The sequence below is a fragment of the Papaver somniferum genome, unplaced genomic scaffold, assembly GCF_003573695.1.
Source record: "Papaver somniferum cultivar HN1 unplaced genomic scaffold, ASM357369v1 unplaced-scaffold_76, whole genome shotgun sequence".
Lineage (NCBI taxonomy): Eukaryota > Viridiplantae > Streptophyta > Magnoliopsida > Ranunculales > Papaveraceae > Papaver > Papaver somniferum.
Genome location: NW_020650526.1, coordinates 3388857 through 3409795, shown reverse-complemented (window position 1 = coordinate 3409795; position 20939 = coordinate 3388857). Strand labels below are relative to the sequence as shown.

At 35.2% G+C, this 20939-nt stretch overlaps 2 protein-coding genes across 2 annotated transcripts; one reads left to right on the top strand and one right to left on the bottom strand.

The window, feature by feature from the left end:
* The first annotated feature begins 9697 nt into the window (after positions 1–9697).
* LOC113344401 (tubby-like F-box protein 1) lies at positions 9698–13242 on the top strand. Its single transcript, XM_026588380.1, has 4 exons — positions 9698–10171; positions 10445–10532; positions 11738–11867; positions 12432–13242. Exons 1-4 carry the CDS (start codon positions 9800–9802, stop codon positions 13006–13008), a joined length of 1167 nt encoding a protein of 388 aa, XP_026444165.1. The 5' UTR covers positions 9698–9799; the 3' UTR covers positions 13009–13242.
* A 312-nt stretch (positions 13243–13554) lies between these two features.
* Positions 13555–16032, bottom strand: LOC113344402 (multiprotein-bridging factor 1a-like). The gene is made up of 4 exons (XM_026588381.1): positions 15757–16032; positions 14294–14377; positions 14089–14171; positions 13555–13976 (listed from the first exon to the last, which is right to left on the bottom strand). The coding sequence occupies exons 1-4, from the start codon at positions 15887–15889 to the stop codon at positions 13857–13859; spliced, it is 420 nt and encodes a 139-aa protein (XP_026444166.1). The 5' UTR covers positions 15890–16032; the 3' UTR covers positions 13555–13856.
* Positions 16033–20939: the final 4907 nt, after the last annotated feature.

The following is a 20939-nucleotide window of genomic DNA, read 5'->3' as shown; positions in this document are numbered from 1 at the left end:
CTGCCTGGTATCTTCAGTATGTTAATTATGTCCCACTGAAACCTGTTAGGAAAAAGATTGCAAGATTTGTCTTTTTTGATCGTTGATCGGTAATAATTCGGTGCCGGCGAGTTTCGAACTCAAATCACTTGTATCACCACCCAATCATTTGTCACTCAAGTCGCTAAAGTGATACCTACACAATATAATAGATATTGCTTGCCCTTTTGTAGGTGTCGTGAGGAATCTTTATAGCATATGCCGATCGATTACAATTTTACCAAGGATGTTTGAATTTTTACCTTTATTTGCTTAAAAGAAGAAAAGAAAGAAAAATATCTACCGCAACTCTTTCAAGATAAGCAGTGATATTTTTTTTATTTTTACCTAAAAATTGGTATAATTGAAAAAAGGGAAGGTGTCACTTTTCACGAAGCAAAGGAAGTATTATAGCCGCTCAACTCTCTCTTCTCTCTGCGAATCGGGCGACTTTGATGTGCTGACTCAGTTACTTTCAAATTCATGAATCTCTCAATTTTTGATCGTAAAATGAGTATCTCCTTTAATCTTTTCTAATATCTTTTGAATTCTTTGGTTTTCAGTAGAGCATTTATAACTTATCCTTCACATTTTAGTGATTATATCTTTGCATAAGTTTTTCAAATTTATTATGTGTAACTAATTCTCCTTTTTTCTTCAATCATGTGTTTGCATAAGATCTGTGATAGATTTCTTGGTTTTTGGCGGAAGAAAACTCATTTTAGTCTCAACTCAGTAACCAGGTCTAGTACTATAGTCCACCTTTCCATTTTTTCAAAAAAAAATCAAACTCAAAGTCAAACGGAAATTTTGGCTCGTCCTAATACTCGGTCAGCCTTTATCCAGTTGTAGTTACCTTTGTTATATGAGCCAAATATCTCCTACTATTAATTCGTATAATACGGAAAAGAGTGTAACAATATCATGTTATTAATTAGCCAAAACACTGCTACGTTATTTATTTCTGCTGATTTAGGTTTTTACTATCAACAAAATTCTGCAAACCCTGAAACTCTCAGCATCATAAAGATGGAGGAGAATTGGTTACAACTTCAAGCAAGCATCTCTAGATCTGGGTGACACTAATGAAATGGTAATATTTCAACAAGATAATAATAATGAAAAAGAAGTAAAAGGAAATGCTTGGGAAGCCAGTGCTATTGGTAAGGTTATCATTAAAGGACGCATGAATCATGATATGGTGGAGAAGTACATCCAGTTCACATGGACTTTTATGTCTGAAGAAGATCGCAGAATTGTCGAGATTGATCCAAACATTTTTCATCTTTAAGTTTAGCAACTGGTCTCTTCTAAATAAGGTTATTGATGAACGTCCATGGAGCATTAACAAGAGACTACTGGTGGTTCATGACTACATACCTGACATGGTCTATACAGAAAAATATTGGGGATTTCAACAATTCTGGCTTCAACAAAAGTTTCTGTTACCTGAGCACATGAATGTAGAAGTTGTAACTAAAATTGGAGAAATCATGGGGTGAAGTTGTGGCTATCGAACCAAAAGACGTCATACCAGTTAGAGGAGTTCCTGTTAAAGTCTGTGTCAATATTGACTTAACAAATCCGTTAAGAATAGGAGTAAAAGCTATCACTAATGTAGGCTTATCTCGATGGATAAAAAATGGATAATTAGAGTTTGGTACTCAGGTTTAGACCAACACTAGGCTTTGGTCTAACATTTGTCCAACGTTAGGCTTTGGTACCTGGACCAGACGTTGACCATATTGACTAGGTTAAGTTCTAACTTCTGTTTAGTAATTATTAGAAAATTAATACAAAATTTAATTATTAAAGAGTTTACTATAATACCCTTCAGTTTTCTTAGTATTTACAAAAAATCTTAACTTCTTAACTTCTCAATACAGACAATCCATAGTGCAAAACTAATCTTCCATCATTTCCTATAACAAACTGTATACAAACTCATAAATATCACCCTGTTTATAAACTCGAAAGACCCTGCAATGAATCAACACATCTTTAAGACAACACCATCAGCATACCCATCTCTTCATTGTCTTCAGTTTAAGATACAACCCAACTCTCCAACTATGATTATAGATTATACCCACTTTCTATATCCCTTCAAAACTCAGAATACTCATCATTCTTCATCTATGTTCTCAATTAACAGATCTCATCCTTCAAATGGAACCCAGATTTCACTAATTGAGACACTTCGGAACTTTTGCTCTTCTCGTTCTGATTCATCTTCATCAGCAACTCTATCTTCTTTCTTTCCTCATCTCGGTATCTGAGTTTGTCTTAATCGTAAATCTCTCTTAACCCATTGTCGGAAGATACTCTTGGTGAGATGGGTTCGATGTTGTTCCGAGATTAAATAGGTTTTTGCTTTGAATATGAGACAGGGAAAGAACAGTGTTGCTGATATTGAATATCAACGGAAACCGAGCACTTACAGCTTCTCCATTCACTGGATCATCCATCAGAACAACTCCTTCACACTTGAGTGTTGTCCATGACGTCTCCGACACTACTACCGATCGCTTTCTCTGTTACTTTATCACTGCCATTACAACCACCGTCACAACTCCATTTCACCTTCAAACCCTAATTATGAATTTTATCTTCAATCACTATACCCAGACTATAATTCCTTTTTTTCAATCATTGATTGAACTTCAATCGAATTCCTAAACCCTAACTCCTCAATTATATTCTTGTTCTTCAGACTTAAAGAAACCCTAATTTCTTCGATTCTTAAACAATCAACACCATAACATCAATCAATCGATAACCCTTTCGTTCTTAAGCTATCAATAACTCGACTATCCTATCAATTATGTTCAATCTCAAAAATTGATTTAAGAATCCTAATATTATATTTCATTTGCATCTCCACGATCTTAATATTGATCTATTCTAAAATTTACAACAACCTCATCACCTTCAACGTATATACACTTACATCAATTTGTATCCCCCATATGAAATCTCAATCAAAACTCACAATCGCCGCTCAACTCAGCAACAGAAAAGAATAACGAAGAAACGAGAAGAGGAAAGAAGAAAAATAGAAGAGAGAACTCCTCGATCTGGTTTTGGTTTAATCCAAGACGATAAAATTGAAGGGTACAAACAGTTAATCCTAGATTCAATTTATGGGTATATTTGTAAGCTAATAATTTTAAAATATTTTTATTTTATAAAATTAAGTGAAGCATGGTCATAAACAGTCAATGCATGTCAACATCTGGTCCAGGTACCAAGCCCTAACGTTGGACAAATGTTAGACCAAATCCTAGTTTTGGTCTAAACCTGAGTACCAAACTCCAATTATAGGTAGCCTAGTGGCATCTGCACTGACTGTTACATAATCAAGCATTACAAAGACGTATGTAAGGATGCAACAGACTTTCTTGTAAAGGCTCGTGAAAAGCCTTATTTTTTTAGTAAAGTCAGCAAATTGAAGAATACCATCTTGTCTAATCCTACTACTAATGCTCTATCTCCTAGGAAGAACCAAAAGAATTTCACTAAATTTACTACCTTCATTCCTCCTAAGGAGGATGTTCCCATCAATATGAATTTCTTATTGAGTCAAAATGAGTCCAGTGGTGTTGATGATACTAGGCAAAAGAACTAGAATTTCAAATGATCCTTCTACTGTTCACAATGAAGCTGAGTCTTCTTCTACCAATACCAGTTCTGATGTCATCACAGAATCCCTGGAAGCTCATAGGTGCACAACCCGAGGAGAACATCTTGAAAACGCATTAATGAAGAGTCGGGTAATTCTTACACACTTTTATTTTTTCTTAGTTTCTCTATTTTCGAGATTTATTATTGCAATAATCATTGCTCGTCAATTTTACATAACAGAAATTAAAAACACCATCCTCATTTATTTCACATCCACTTTTGCATGCACTTACTACTACATTAGGTTTTACGTTAAAAAAAACCATAAACTTAGTCTTCCCAGTGTTTTAGGTATCGTCTTTTATTTCTCAATTTTAAGCTGCAATTTAAATTTCGATAGCACAATGAAGATTATCTCCTGGAATGTTCAAGGTTTAAAGTCTGTTGCAACTAGGAATCATCTCTCTGATCTTATTAGAACTCAGAATCCTGATATCATTTTCCTTTGTGAAACAAAAACCTGTCAGGATAAAAGTAAACCTCTCATAAGTCACTATCAATACCCTAATCAAGCCTTCATTGAACCAGTAGGCTTATAAGGTGGTTTAGTTATTTTATGGAAAAATGGTTTCACTTGTGAACTACTGTTTAACTTAGTTGTTCAACATGACCCCAGCAAACCTGAATTTTTACTTTCATGTGTGTATGGCTATCCTAGCTTTGCTAAGAAAAAATACCAGTGGAATTACATCCAACAGATAGGTAGCAATCACAATGGTCCATGGATTCTTATTGGTGATTTAAATTTTCACCTTCTAGATGATAATACTAGAGTATCTTCTTCAGCCGATGGGTTTGTTAATGGCATTATTAACTATTATGGTCTTGAGGATATTGGGTATGTAGGCAAAGACTACACTTGGACTAGAAATAATCTAGGTACTGGAACTAGAAGATTAAGGATAGATATGGCCTCAGGGAATGTAGATTGGAACCTAAATTACCCTAACTCAAAACTAATGCATCTTACTCAAGATGGCAGTGATCATAGTCCTATAATGCTTGTTTCTGATTCTAGCATTCCTAATTGTTGGAAATCTTTTAAGTTTTTTCTTACTTGGTTGAATGATGAATCTTGTGTTGCGGTGATTGAGAAAGCTTGGAAGATTAGTATTTCTGGATCTCCTGGTTATCAACTAATTGAATGGATTCAATCAACAAGAAAAGAGCTATCTTTGTGGAATAAGAGTCATTTTGGTAATGTTAACCAAAAAGTTTATGAGTTGCAAAAAGAACTTGCTACCTTACAAGCTCAACCTCCTTCTTATGTTAATCACAGCAAAATTCTCAGCATTAACAAGGATTTAAACAATTGGCACAAAAGCAAGAGTGAATTCTATCATCGAAAATCCAGAGATCACTTCAATAATGATATGGACAACAACAGCAAGTATTTTCATACAAAGACCAACAGAAGGAAAGTAAGAAACAACATTGACTCTCTGCAAGATCACAACAATAACTGGCTCCATACAAGAGAGGAAATATCTCATCATCTTACTTCTCATTTCAAATATATAAGTACATCTGTTACTGTTAATCTTGATGAACATTTATTCAGGATTCTTCCTGCAATCATATCTGAGGATGGCAATCTTCTTCTTATGATCATTCCTTCACATCAATAGATTCATGATACTCTTAAAAGTATGGAGAAATGGAGTGCTCCAGGACCTGAGGGATTTCAAGCAGGTTTCTATAAAAGACAATGGAATATTATTGGTGAAGATGTTTGCCAGATGGTCACTATATTCTTTGAAACCAAGCATATTCTGAAACTGATAAACAAAATTTACATCCCTCTTACCCCTAAAAAGAAAACGCCTACTTGTGCAGCTGATTATAGACCAATTGGTCTATGTAATACCACTTACAAGATTATATCCAAACTCATTGTCAAAATACTTAAGCCTTTAATGGAGAAAATTATATCACCATATCAGGCAGCTTATGTCACTGGAGATTAATAAGTGATAATATCGTTATTGCTAAAGAAATAATTCACTCCATCAAAAAGAAAATAAGAAAAATTGGTTGGATGGCATTAAAGCTTGACATGTCCTAGGCTTTTGACAGATTGGAATGGGGTTTCTTGATCAAAGTTCTTAAGTTTTTTGGATTCAGTGAGGACTTCTGTGACCTTATACATCAATGCATCAGCACCACATCTCTTTCTGTTATACTTAATGGGTCCCCTTGTGAAGAATTTCATCCTGTTAGAGCACTGCTCGGTCTAACTCGCAAGCGTTGCTATCTCAAGCTTGTTTCTAAAGTTTAGTTGCCAAAACTATAAGTATTGATTTCTAGTCTACTTATAGCTAAGTCTCGGATTAGGATAGAAAGTGTAGTTGAGCATTAGACTTCACGTCGTCCGTCGATTGAAGAGGAAGAACTACTAAGGGGAGCTTGTGGAACTTCATCAACAAAAGGTATGTGGAGACTTGAACTCATCTATCACTCAAAAGTCTATCTACTCTATCTCCTATTTGAGACAAAAGGTCGTATAGCTATATAGACTTCGATTATACACATTTGATATTTCGAGTTAAGTTTAACTCGCTTACATATTTCTCGAAATATGTGTTGTTAAGCTTTCGCTTTAACCAAGTTCATCTTATATTCTTGACGAAAGTCAAAAGATGATCATGTGAAAATCGTCTTGTAACATCTTACATGATTTGTGTGAGGCGGTCATTTGATGTAGACTCGGAATGTTTCGTATGATCATTCGATCACTTGAAAATTGCTTTGAAGCTAATAGTTTGTGTGAGACAGTTATTGTCGTCTTACAAGAATGTTTCAATGACTGAAATGGGAGTTTAGAACAAATAACTATGATTGGATATAACACAATATGCGTACTTATATGCTAACTGTTGCAAGTTATTCCAAGTCCAAGAACCATAGTATCCATACACATATGCGTGCTGGTTGGCTAATGAAAGTCAGGGAAGCTAGTATGCATACCGGTATGCATACTGGCATGAGTTTCAAGTTCCGGAAATTCAACTGAGTTTGGAAGGTATGCGTACTCGTTCGCATACTGGCGAACTCAAACTTAGTACGTCCACTTAGGTATGCGTACCCGTTTGCATACTTGAGTAGGTTATGTTCTAAAATCGATTTGTTGATGAACTAATACATTTATATAATAAGAAATGCAATCTTTTGCAAACCGTGGCTGTAATGTTCATGAATTGATTCAAGTGAATCAAAATCGATTTTGCTTCAATTGTGTCTTGTATACTTCTATGAGAATATAAACAATTGAACAACTCTAGAACTAGTTCCATTTGAGTCATTTGAACTAGTTTTGGTTAAGATGAATATGGTTGATATGAAAGTGTCCATATGGCTAACTTTGGTTAACTATTGTTGATCCAACAAGGTGTACACGTTTAGGTACGGTTACTCATATCTAAATGAAGTCACTTTTCATTTGTGTGTAACAATCTAAGTTCGATCTAACGGTTGAATACTTTGTTACCAAGGTAACATTGATTGCAAACCTTTATTTGAAGACTATATAAGGGAGAACTCTAGCAACTGGGAAACCTAATCCCCACACCTCATGTGTGATACTAGTTGCGACTAGAGTCAATTCTCCTTTGACCTTAGATTTTTCCAAAACCCAGCAGGTTAACAACTTGAAGACTTCATTGGGAATGTGAAGCCAGACCCAACTATTTTCTCTGTAGTTGCTTTTTATGATCTTGTTGTTTTCTATCGTGTTGAGTACTATCTTCTCTACGATTTTCTCGAGATTTAATCTCCGATAGGAAAGATAAAAAGTAGTCACAAACATCTTCGTCTCATCGTTTGTGATTCCACAATATCTTGTTTCTCTACCATACGATTAAGATTATTGTGAGGTGATTGATATTTCTAGGTTGTTCTTCGGGAATATAATTTCGTCATATCAATTGGTTCATGTTCACCTTGATTTATCAAAAGACGGAACAAAACTCATAGGTATTTCTGTGGGAGACAGATTTATTTATTCAATAGAATTTTCTGTGTGAGACAGATTGGTTTATCAAGTCTTCGAATTTGGGTCATAGCAACTCTTAGTTGTGGGTGAGATCAGCTAAGGAAATCAAGTGCGCAGAATCCGGCGTGGTTCTAGAGGTGTAAGGAACGCGACTATACGTTGATCAGTGTGAGATTGGTTAGGGATCAACTACATTCCAGTCTGAAGTTAACTTAGAGTAGGCTCGTGTATGTAGTGGCTTAATACAGTGTGGTGTTCAAATCTGGACTAGGTCCCGGGGTTTTTCTGCATTTGCGGTTTCCTCGTTAACAAAATTTCTGATGTATGTGTTATTTCTTTTTCGCATTATATTTTTTATATAATTGAAATATCACAGGTTGTGTGTAAGTTCAATCAATTGTGAATCCAACCTTTGGTTGTTGATTAAATTTATTGACACTTGGATACTGGTTTTTGATACCGTCCAAGTTATTTCTTATATTCAATCGGGCTCGCAAGTTCCCATTTGTTTGATTGCAGATTGAGTTAAGAAATAGAGATATAACTCTTGGATGTACTTTTCCTAAGATTGAGTTTGACTGTCTAGTTGATTCTTTTGAAAGTATATTGGAGTTTGTCCATACAGATTGCTAAGCAAAATATTGGGTGTGGTTGTTAGACCCCCGCTTTTTCACATCCAACAAGAGGAGTTAGACAAGGTGATTCTTTATCACCATATCTATTTATTATTGCAATGGAATTTTTATCAAGACCATTAAAGGTATTAAATCGGCTACAAATTTTCCATCCATTAATCATTTGCTTTTTGCAGATGACTTCTTGATTTTCACTGAAGCAAATATTACTTCAGCTAACAATCTTTTGGACCTTCTACATAACTTTAGCAATCAGTCGGGTTAAGTAATTAATTTTGAGAAGTCCTCAATTTATTTCAACAAGAAAACAACACCTGAAGTTGTTGAAACTCTCACCCATTTACTTGGTGTTAACCTATGACCTCCAAAGAAAGATATCTTGGTTCCCCTTTTCTTCTAGGACATTCAAAAAAAGAAGTTTTCAAAGCCATTTAAGAAAATTTTATGCGCAGATATTCAACTTGGTCTTCTACATCTCTTAATCAAGATGGCAGATCTACTATGATTAGACATGTTCTTAACTCAGTGCCAATTTACCAAATGGGAACTTTCAAGCTATCTCATCTGCATGAATCTTGCATTACTAATAATAATTTAAATGCTATCATGATATCACAGTGATAACCACCTTTTCCTGATGTTTTTAAACTTAATGTAGATGCATCTTTCAGTCATGAAACTAATATGCTTGGAACTGGCATTGTGTTACGAACTAATACAGGAAATTGTGAAGGATCAAAGGAAGCTTCGCAGATGGAGTTCTGAGTCCTGAAGCTGGAGAATGCATGGCCATACGTGAAGCTTTAACATGGGTGAGAGAAACGCAACTCGAGAAGATTCATATAGAGGCTGATGCTAAGCTGGTTATTCAATTAATTACTGAAGATGTTCTCCTCATCCAAGGGGAAAATCGGAATATTATGAAGGAAATAAAACACTTAAGTTTAAGTTTCATGCATTGTAATTTTTCTTTTGTTAGTACGAGGGATAATCAAGTAGCTGATGAGGTTGCAAAGTCTGTTAGAGAATCTACTACAAATATAACCCTCTTTAATAATTTTGCTGCAAGTTTTTGTAGTCTCCTGGCAAGACACGGTGACAATTTGAGCAGTTAATTCAATGATTTTCTTTTATCAAAAAAAAGAAAAGAAAAAAGGAAGTATTATAGCCGATTTTCCAACCTAGACCAAAGTCCAAACCAGTTAGTCCTGCCTGCAATAAGGCTCACACAAAGCTTGCGCAAGTGGCCTAGTTAACTTTATTTATAAAATAAAATAAGGAAGACCAAGTCAAAGGACCAAACCCGTAGTCCTAATAAGACCAGCAAATTTGGACAACTAAGAAAAAAAATTAAAATTAAAATTTCTGGTTTACCAATTACTGTTTCTGTCTGTTAAATCTCCATCACAATTTTTTCTCTTTTTCTTTTTTTCTCTCTTCTCACAGAGAGGAGGAGGAGGAAGGTGGAGACATGGCTACTCTGAGAAGAGCATTTCTTCTCACAACCAAAGGAGGAGGAAGAAGGAGAAATTCTTCTTTTTCATTAATCCAGGAATTACTTCACAATACCCATCCCAGAGAAGAAGAAGAAATCATTGAATGCCAAGATGAAGATAAAGAAGATGATGATGATGATGATGATTCGGATTGCTGGTCTAAAATGTTACCGGAGATTCTCGAAAACATTATTCAACGAGTTGAATTGAGCGAAGATCGATGGCCGATTCGTAAAAGTGTTGTTTCCTGTGCTTGTGTGTGTAAGAGATGGAGAGATGTTACTAAAGGGATTGTTAAATCTCCTCTTCAAACTGGAAAAATTACTTTCCCTTCTTCCCTCAAACAGGTGAATTCAATTTCCATGCCCCCAGATCTGATTCATTTATTGAATTTAATTTCCATTTCATTTGTGTATTTTATTATTAAATTTTATGATGAGAAATGCAAATTGATCTAGTTTTTGATTTGGGCATTGTGTGTAAATCAATCAAATAGCTTACATCTTATTCCAATTCTGATGTGGTATTATTGCATTTGATAGTTCAAAATTAGTGTTGTTGAAACAAATTTAGGTGTGTTAAATTTGATGTAATGGGCATTTTCATTTTTTCGATTTCAGCCGGGACCTCGAGATTTTCCGCTACAATGTTTTATTAAACGGAACAAGAAGAACTCTACGTTTTATCTTTATCTTGGACTTACCCCAAGTAAGCACTAAAAGAGATCTTTACTTAATATATGTAGATTACTTTTTCCAATGTCTTCACATAGTAAGTTGTCTTTTGGGGTTTGTTCTTATCTCTGCAGCTGTAGTAGTAATAGTTATATTTGTATGATGGCTAGTTTCCTGTGGGACTTATATAGCTGCTCAAATTTGACTTTTGTGCGCATTTTGATAGTTTTTTTCCGATTTGACTTAGCCCTGTCAAGGTGTCTAAGTTTGGATCATGTGAATTAGTAGTTTCGTAAAAGGGATTGTGTTTATGCTTTCTTACTATAATTTCCCATCTAGTCTTTGGATTTTAACTTCATTGTAATTGACTATATGATTGCTGGTAGATATAGGTATCTCATACCTTTTGGTGATCATAGATTTTGATTAAGCCCGTCTAGTTTTACTGGGTATATTGAGGTTGTGTATGCATTCTATGATTTATTGTAAACATTTCAAATGGAACAGATAGTTGGAAGATTTAGGCTGTCACCCACACTTGATGACTTACTTTAAAACTGACAAAATTCACTACTGAATGGATACGTAGGGAACTGTCGATAATACATTCTTAGACCATAGAAAAAAAATAGTTATTTACCAATTAGAATGACATGTGATGTGATAAATTGACCATGAGCATTTGCAATTTGAATAAGCAGATTAGTATAATCAATGGAGAAGGATTGATTAGACTAACAACTTAGCATTTTAGTCTAAGCAGTTTGTCTGGATTAAAACATAACTCTTTCAACATAAATGATTCGGCAAATCAATGAAGAAGACTTTGGAACCCTGGAAAGAAAGGAGAGAATTCTGATTGATTATGACTGGAAAGAAATGAATTTGAGCTGGCAGATATGGATTGGCCAACTATAAAACTAAGAAATCCTGAATATATGTGACATGTTAGTAAGTGAATACAAGGATCTAATTAATTAGTAGATGAAGAGAGTGATAGTGGCGTGGTCCAGTTTCATGGGGTCAGTCTCCTTGTCTTTCAAGGTTTGATCCATTCATAAGTATGTTGAGACTTTAGGTTTAACGCTGTCATGCAGACCTCAAAATCGAAAATAAGTGTTGCATCTTTTTGTATGTTTAGATTGACTAGTTCTCTAACTTTTATTCTCAGTCTATGAGTTCTTGTGCAGTTGCTTCTTGAACTGTTAAGGTTTTATCTCATTTGAGTTACTCCCGCAGCTTTCATGGATAAGGGAAAATTTCTCTTAGCAGCACGAAGGTTCAGGCGTGGTGCCCATACAGAGTATATTATATCACTTGACGCAGATGATATATCTCAAGGAAGTAATGCATATGTTGGGAAGTTGAGGTCAGATCATTTTTGTTGACTCTTCCTTTTCATGTTATAACCAAAAATGACATTTAGATTTCCAACCGATAGTTTAAGTTGACAGTAATTTCCATTAGGGAATTCAAAATATTTTTTTTATCTTTTATAGCTCGTATTATTTCTTTATATCAGTACCTGCAACCAGGGAAGGAGCCACCTTGAAGCTAAAGGTGGCCCTAGCCTCTCCTTAATTTTGGAAAATCCTCATATCGTATATTTTTCCTACTTTGGAAAAATAAATCACTGAAGGCAACCCCAAAATTATTATGGAACAGACTTGTATATATTTCTGTCTATGTTAAAATTTGGCTATCCTTTTGAAAAAAAAAACCCTGCCTGTGAGATTCTCATTCTGATGCCGTGGTATTTCTAACATCATCTAATGCTTCCAAGTTGGTAGATAAAACCCTGTGTTTGTAACTAGATACTGCGGTGTGGACTGTATAGTAGTGTATTGAATGCTGGTTTATTGCCTACCAATAGTAATTATAATTGTATGATCAACCCTGTTTACATAACCACAGAATTTATAATTTCATGCAGCTCCGATTTCCTTGGGACCAAATTCACAATCTACGATAGTCAACCTCCTTTTAATGGTGCAAAGCCCTCGAACTGTCCGTCAACCCGCCGTTTTGCTAGTAAGCAAATAAGCCCCCAGGTTCCTGCTGGCAACTTTGAAATCGGCCAGGTATCTTACAAGTTCAATCTCTTAAAGTCAAGAGGTCCAAGAAGGATGCTGTGCAATCTGCGGAGTTCGGAGACAAAACAAGTTACTGACGAAGAAGCGCAGAAGAAGGATGTTGAGTTGCAGGGTGTGACAGCCACTTCTGACTCTATGGTTCTGAGGAACAAAGCTCCAAGGTGGCATGAGCCCTTGCAGTGCTGGTGCTTGAATTTTCATGGTCGGGTAACAGTTGCTTCAGTGAAGAACTTTCAGTTGGCTGCGGTAGTAGATCCTAGCCAACCAGGAGGAAAAGGAGACGAGGATGTCGTGCTCTTACAGTTTGGAAAGGTTGGTGATGACATGTTCACAATGGATTACAGACAGCCTCTATCCGCTTTCCAAGCATTTGCCATCTGCCTCACTAGCTTTGGAACAAAACTAGCCTGTGAGTAAAGAAAGAAAAAGAACAAAAGATACTTTTATTATTTGTCCGTCTCCCTCTATCTATACTACGACTGCCTACTGGCTTATATTAGCTACCTCAAATGTATTCAGATGTTTATCTTCTCGATATCAGCTTTTGTTTGTGATATTTATATTTCAAAGAAAGATTGTTGTATAAATATGGAGCAGCCAACCATCCTAATGTTGGCCTTGCAAGTAATGGAAATTTTGATTTTCTGAATATGAGAATGATTAGACAATCAATGGAAACCAATGATGACAGACTGTTAATACACATAGGGAAGTTATCTTCAGAGATGAAGGCGGTTACAGCAATACAAGATTACTGTTGATTGCCGAGAATGGGAGAGATCACAAGTTGTATATTCTGAGCAGAAATATTAACAACTTGGACAATCTCCTCTTGGCCTTTTCATCTCTAAATGAAGGTGATAAAAGATAGAAAAGGTGGCAGCTGCAATAAAGATCACTGCAAGCACCCCCACCCACGATAGATCGACTAATTCACAAAAAATTATTTACAGCTGCAACTTCTTTCAACTAACCAGATTATAAAATAAGATGAACACATTGCAGAAGTGGAAAGCCGTAAAAACACATCACTAGAATGATGAAGAGTAAGGCACAGTATAAACAGCACACGTCATTCTTCTTTAGAATCCTGCCCAAAAGACTGCTTTACTCCATAAAACACAGGATTAACATCATCGCCCACTTTTTAGGGGTTTTTTCAAATTCATGGATACTGAAAACTAAATTCGTTTCATATTAGTAATAATAGCAACAGAGAACCCTACTGAAGACTTTCAGTATCCTTCTTCACTGCGGATTTTGTTTTACTTCTTTCCTCGGAGCTTCACACCAAGAACCCTTTCCAGCTTTGTAATTATCTGTTGGTTTGGTATGGCCTTCCCAGATTCATACTCCTGGACAATTTGTGGCTTCTCATTGATCAGCTGCACAACACACAAGGTATCTCCATTAAGTATTAATCAAGGAACTCGAACAAATGTTAACTAAACAGGGAACTTGAACAAACTTCTTCAGACTCCAGAGGGAAGGAACTACCTGTGCAAGTTGAGATTGAGTCATTTTCTTGTCCAAACGAGCCTGCATGATGTTTTTCTTTAGTTCAGATGGTACTCTTTCATCTGTGTTCACATCGAAACAGGATCAGAAAATCTGATGTGTTAGCCAGATTGCAAGTAAAAAAACAAAAAAAAACCTAGCAAACGCAACTGCCATGGAAGAAAATTAAAGAGGAAATACTCACGCGCAAGAACGTCTGTTTCTTCATCAAGTTTCCTCGTGTTCAATGAAGTTCCGCTGGAGGCAGCTTTATTTGTTCCCGCAGTAGCTAAAAGAAATAGATAAAAAGATAAGAAATATGTTTCACCAAAAAATAGATTAAGGCCATCGAGAAGATATATCATACCAGGAGAATACATGAATATAGCAAAGGGGTGACAACTAAAATCATAATATAACGTTGTTGGATATGAGTTTGGGATTAAAGGCTAAATGGGTATTGAAGGATTTGAAAATTGGCTCAACCGATGGTTTAAGAATACTGAGAATTTCATTACTCTTAAAACTTTGGTCATACACAGACCTTTGTTTACAAAAAGACTCACTTCTTGTTACTCTAGAACTTATTGTACAAATATTTTCACAACCAACTTTGATTAGCCATAGATAATTCTAGGCTTATCTATTTATCTGACAGTACAATACTAGAATAATCTAGACTTGTTAACTAGTAGGACTAATCTAGAATTCTCTGGGTATTCTACAACCAACCAACCATGTCTAGGCAATTCTAGATATTTCTAAATTTAATTAATCAACCTTAAATTACAACAAATGTAAGTATCAGTGAAGAGAAGCAATTACGTGAAGCAAACATATGAAACGAAATGGTAGTATATGGGTCTACCGCCTACACATGAATCTTCATCGCTAAATTCAAACTAAAACCCAAACCAAATACTTTTTCCAATAGCTCTTTCAATTAGCAAAAGAAAGTCAACATCTTGTTATGTTTTCAATAACCAATCATAGCAGGCACACAACACAGCAAATAAGTCTTGAATAAAAAGATGCAATGCCATAAGCTGAACTAGTACAAAGGGAACAACAAAGACACAATCCACAGACATAATTTTTCTAAATACCACAAAACCCCTGCTACTGGCGGTGTGATAAACTAGTATTTGAGCAGGCATGTGGCACAAACTATCCTTCCACCTCTATCTCTATTATATGATTGAACAGCAGCTGTCACTATGATCTTAATGTCAAACCTTTTAATGAATTTGGAGAAAACTATTAAAAGCCTAAACAAAGAAGATAACTAACGCAGATTTATGCTTACTCTAGACAAAGAAAAGACATCCAACGATACAAGTCTTTATAATCTTAATATTAATATTAAACCTATGAAACTATCAAAAGAACAACACTCAAATTATATATCCCAAACTATAAAAAACAATCAATAGTTCTGATTAAAAAAAGAAAACATCAACCTAAGATTTAGCGCGAAAACTAGTTGAATTTACCAACGACCTCATCACCTAATCACAAATCAAAACTTCACACACACAGGAATAAACAGATCTTCGATAAAAAAAAAAAGCCTATAATCAAAACATCAATTCATAACAGCGATTAAACATCTAAATCACAAAAACAAAGAGAAAAGCAAGAGGGAGATAAGGATGGATTGATGATTACATTTCTTAACAGTTTCAATCTCTGCACCGGCACGTCTGGCAGCGTTCACAGCTTTCTCATCTTTCTTAGCAGCGGATGTTGGTGCTTTCTTACGGATCACAACTGGTTCCCAATCTTGTGTGAATCCTGACATCTTTCTTCTTCTTTGAGAGTTTGTATCTAGGGTTTCTTCGTTTTGTTTTAGCAGAGAGAGCTTTTGTTCTGTGTTTGTGATAAGAAGGAACAATTTTATTCTTTTTCTTTTCTTTCTGGGGAGGATCAGATTTTATTTATTAGTGTCAGCCCTGCCCTATGAGTAGTAGTACGTCATCCCCGTCTATGTCTTGAATCAGATTCGGCCGCGTGGCGGGTATCGGCTAGTGATGTGACTCGGTTAAATATCTTTTGAGTCGTGACTCAGTCATGGATAGATGCCTGTCTATCCACGGGGACAGATTCTTGAATCGCACTAGTGATGGAGATTGCAGCTGGCTTATCGGAGAATATGAAAATTATGTGGAAGACTTTTGATTGTGCATTATTTTTATTTAACTTGGTCCAATTCAACCATATCAAGAGTGAAGTCAATTGTGTGGCTCGCACTCTTGCTAAGTTCACTTTGTTGAAATATACTTTCGGTGCGCGAGTTATAACCCTAAAGGTTCACTATCCATCAATAAAAAAACCCGTCAATACAAAAATAACACAAAAATCCTAAAAAAATGAAATTTTGGTTTCATCGTAAAATTTGATGAAACCAATTTTGAAATTTGGGGTTTTTGTATCAATTTTTTTAAAATTTGGGGTTTTCGTATCAGTTTAGTTTAAGATGGAGTTTTAATGAGTCTCAACATTTGAGTGGGGTTTTTGTACCACAAGTTTGGTCATCTAGGGTTTTTATGACTAGTTTTGATATACCTTTCTAAAGAACGCGCAATTGGGGATATCAAAGCTAATTGGGGGATATGAATTACTTCCTCCAACCAATAGTGCTTGCTAAGGGGTGTTTTTGAGGGCAAAAATACTAAAATACTCTTCCTTCGAAATAAAAATCAAAAAACAAAATCATATCCCCATTTCCATCTTCAACTCTTATTAATCTCTTTTAGGGTTAGGGCTTTGAAACCTAAATATTCCCCACTCCCTTTCAAATTCTAAATTTTCCCGACTCCCTTTCAAATTGTCTTCTCCTTCTCTGCCGGTTCCTCAATTTGAAATCGATTTTTTTTTTTACATTCGGAACATGAATACCATGCCGGAAGTGATGAATACCATGCCGGAAGTGATGAAGACCATGCCGGAAGTGATGAAGACCATTCCGGTATAGATGAAGACCATGCCGGTAGTGATGAAGACTATGCCGGAAGTGATGAAGACCATGCCGGTAGTGATGAAGACCATGTCAGAAATAAATTTTTTTACACCGTCGGAAGTGATGAAGATCATGCCGGAAATGATGAAGACCATGCCGGAAAATGGTGCCGGCATGCTTGATAACTAACATTCAATGTCGTAACTAAGTGCCGGCATGCTCGATAGAAATCTATTAATGCCGGTACTTAAGTGGAAATTTTTTTCAAGTTTCTGGATACTTTACATAATGTGCCGGCAAAGAAATTCAAGCAACATATCATGCCGGTAGCTGTACCGGCATGCTCGAGAATTAACTGACTATGCCGGCAGTGGACTGAAAATCAGGAAAAAAAAATCAAAACGGACTGAAATTCAATTTTCTCGTAGAAAAAATTCAAAACGGACTGTGTCGTTCAGGTCGATCACCGAAAACTCTTCGTAGAGGCAAACATTTATGAAAATTTCCAACATATGACGGCACCGAGCTTTTTCAGAGAAAAACAATGGAGAATTCAAAGAAAAAAAACTTCTTTTTATAGTTGAGCTAAAGATTCAACAGCAATTCTCTTTTCACTATCATCCACCATTTTCACCAGAAAAACTTCCCTCTCAAATTTTTTTCCCTCCTTCAACTCTCACCTCACCCAAAACTAAATAGTACACTAATCATTTATCAAATAATCTTATGATTTTCCTAAGTATAATTAAACACTAAACCTGATTAGTGAGGGGTAGATTAGGAATTAAAAAAATAATTAGATAAGGGGTGACCCTGATTTGATATTTGGATCCAGTTTTTGTCCTTTTCTTCTATCCCCCAATTAGTTTTGATATCCCCCAATCGCGTGTTCTTTCTAAAGCCCTGACAAACTAGTCCCTTTACTATGGGTAAAAGGTTCAGCGATGGAAATGCTATCGAGCGATCATATCTACAGCACCAATGATAAATATTTTATCGCTGGCGATTTAGTCTATGTCGCTATGTGGAAATTCTATTTCCAACAGCTCTTTTTTCTGTCGCCTATAAAATAGGTGATTCTCAAATTTGTTTTTTTTCTGCACCAAAGTTTTTACATAGAAAAAATTTCCCTTTCTAAATCTCAGAAAAATTTAAATACTAGAATTTAAAACCCAACTTGATTTTTCTAGAGTAGTACTTAAAGTTGTTGTTAACAAGATATGTGATCGTTATAAAGAAATAAGTAAATACCAAAGAAGTCTGCAAGATTTGGATATTTAACCAAGTCAAACCTGCATCTAAAATGTAAAGAAAAGTTCGAGACAAGGAAAATCAATGCAGAGAAAGTTAACCATACTAGTCAGAAGAACAAAGGAAAATCTCCTCAAAATCGTATCAAATAGAAGTTTCTAGAAATGAAAAACTCCAAGAGGTCAAAGATTGACGGAGATTTTTATTGAAGTCTTTATTTAATAGGTTTTTATTGTCCAAGTTTATATCTTATATAATGGCGCAGTATTATTAATTAAATTGAAGTTTATATCTTATAAAAAAGGCATAGTTGCTAATGAATTCAAAATTTTGACTTAAAATAAGAAATGTTGTTAAAAATTAGTCTGGCATCTTTATGGGCGACCCGAAAGAATTAGGGGCGATTTTTTTATTCCCATCTTATAGGTGTGGCTATGGGATGTCCTAATAGTTAAAAAATACCTATATACCCTTTTATAATCGGTAGTTTAGTATTGGTTTTATCAACCGATTATGACTGTGTTCTCTTCTTTGCTTTGTTTCGAAAATTTTGAATTTGAGGCTACTAGCACAATCGATAGATAATGAACATCACGAAACTACCGATTGTACATTCGGTAGATAATAAATATCACGAGTCTACCAATTGTGAAAATAGAAAAATGCAAAATTCCACTAGTTTTTGAAAATTTTGAATTTGGGGCTACTAGCACAATCGGTAGATAATGAACATCACGAGACTACCGATTGTACAATTGGTAGTCAATAAATATCACGATTCTACTGATTCTGAAAATAGAAAAATGCAAAATTCCACTAGTTTTTGAAAATTTTGAATTTGGGGCTACTAGCACAATCGGTAGATAATGAACATCACGAGACTACCGATTGTACAATCGGTAGATAATAAATATCACGAGTCTACCGATTGTGAAAATAGAAAAATGCAAAATTCCACTAGTTTTTGAAAATTTTGAGTTTGGGGCTACTAGCACAATCGGTAGATAATGAACATCACGAGACTACCGATTGTGCAATCGGTAGTCAATAAATATCATGATTCTACCGATTGTGAAAATAGAAAAATGCAAAATTCCACTAGTTTTTGAAAAATTTGAATTTGAGGCTACTAGCACAATCGGTAGATAATGAACATCACGAGACTACCGATTGTACAATCGGTAGATAATAAATATCACGAGTCTACCGATTGTGAAAATAGAAAAATGCAAAGTTCCATTGGTTTTTGAAAATTTTGAATTTGGGGCTACTACCACAATCGGTAGATAATGAACATCACGAGACTACCGATTGTACAGTTGGTGGATAATAACCATCACGAAACTACCGATTCTGCGTATCTATTTGAACAGAAAGGTATAATCGGTTGATAAAGTACTTTATTATCTACCGATTCTGAGACTTTAATGGTGTTGAATGCATTTAATCATCTCTTTAATCAGTATTGAACCCTGAACATGATATTCTTCATGATGTTTTTCACCTTCTTCTTTATACCCATCCATGTTTGTTGTTGATTTAAGAAAAAATGATATTCTCCACCAGTTTTTTTCTTTCATCTACTCTAGAATCTTAATACTACAAAACTAAAACAATTTTCCTTTATATAATCTAAACTACCGAGTGTAAACTAAAATACTGATTATTAAGGGTAGAATCGACATTATGAAAAATGAGAGATAACGGGTGGCTTCATTTTACGTTTGGGTGACCCTATTTTGTCTTATTAGTCGCTCTTAATTCTTTCGGGGTCGCCCCTAAAGACGCCGGGTTATTTTTAACTTATCGATACTTAACTAAAACTTAAATTTAATTAGACTATGTTATGTACCTTTGGACTTGGTCCTGGGTTATTGGGCCTGATATTTTCTCATGTTTCTTTTAGTTTTTTAGCTTATTTAACAAGGTCATTTTAATGAACTTTTCGGATTAGGTTAGCTTTGATCCAACGGCCGGATGTGGTTCGTAAGAGTTAGTGAGAGTATTTATGGAAAATCGTTATATGGAATCTGGGTAAGAGTAAAAATAAAAGTTACTGTATTATTAGACTCTTCCTTTCAGGAGAAAAGGTTATTGTTCGATTTCCATGGATGAGCCTGAAAAAGAAAAGGTTTCTCCAACTACTTCTGTTGACACTACTATGGAGATTTCTCTCCATCCATTGATTGGATCTTGTTACCAAAAATACTATTAGAGTCCCATGCTAACTTAATAAGAAGGATATTTTGGTTCTTTTAGACACTGATAGTACCCATATTTTTGTGGACGCTGCACTAGTTGACTAGTTACATATATATATATATTGAACCAACTGGGCATATGTTGGTCACAGTGGCATATGGTGATACCACAATTAGTAAGAGTGTGTGTAGAGGACTTGTATGGTCTATGTAGGGCTATCGATTTTCTGGTGACTTAAGGTGAAGCACAATGCATTGGTAAGCGGTTTTGTTTCGTTATAGCTTAATTGTAACGAAATCTAACTACTATATATGGTCTTTTGTGCCGCTTAAATGTAGCGATATCCCTTAGATACACTTTAAAGTTCATCAGATCTGATGCAGGTTGTATCTAAGCGATTGAAAAATATACTTTACAAAAACTTAGTTTCCGTGTGATT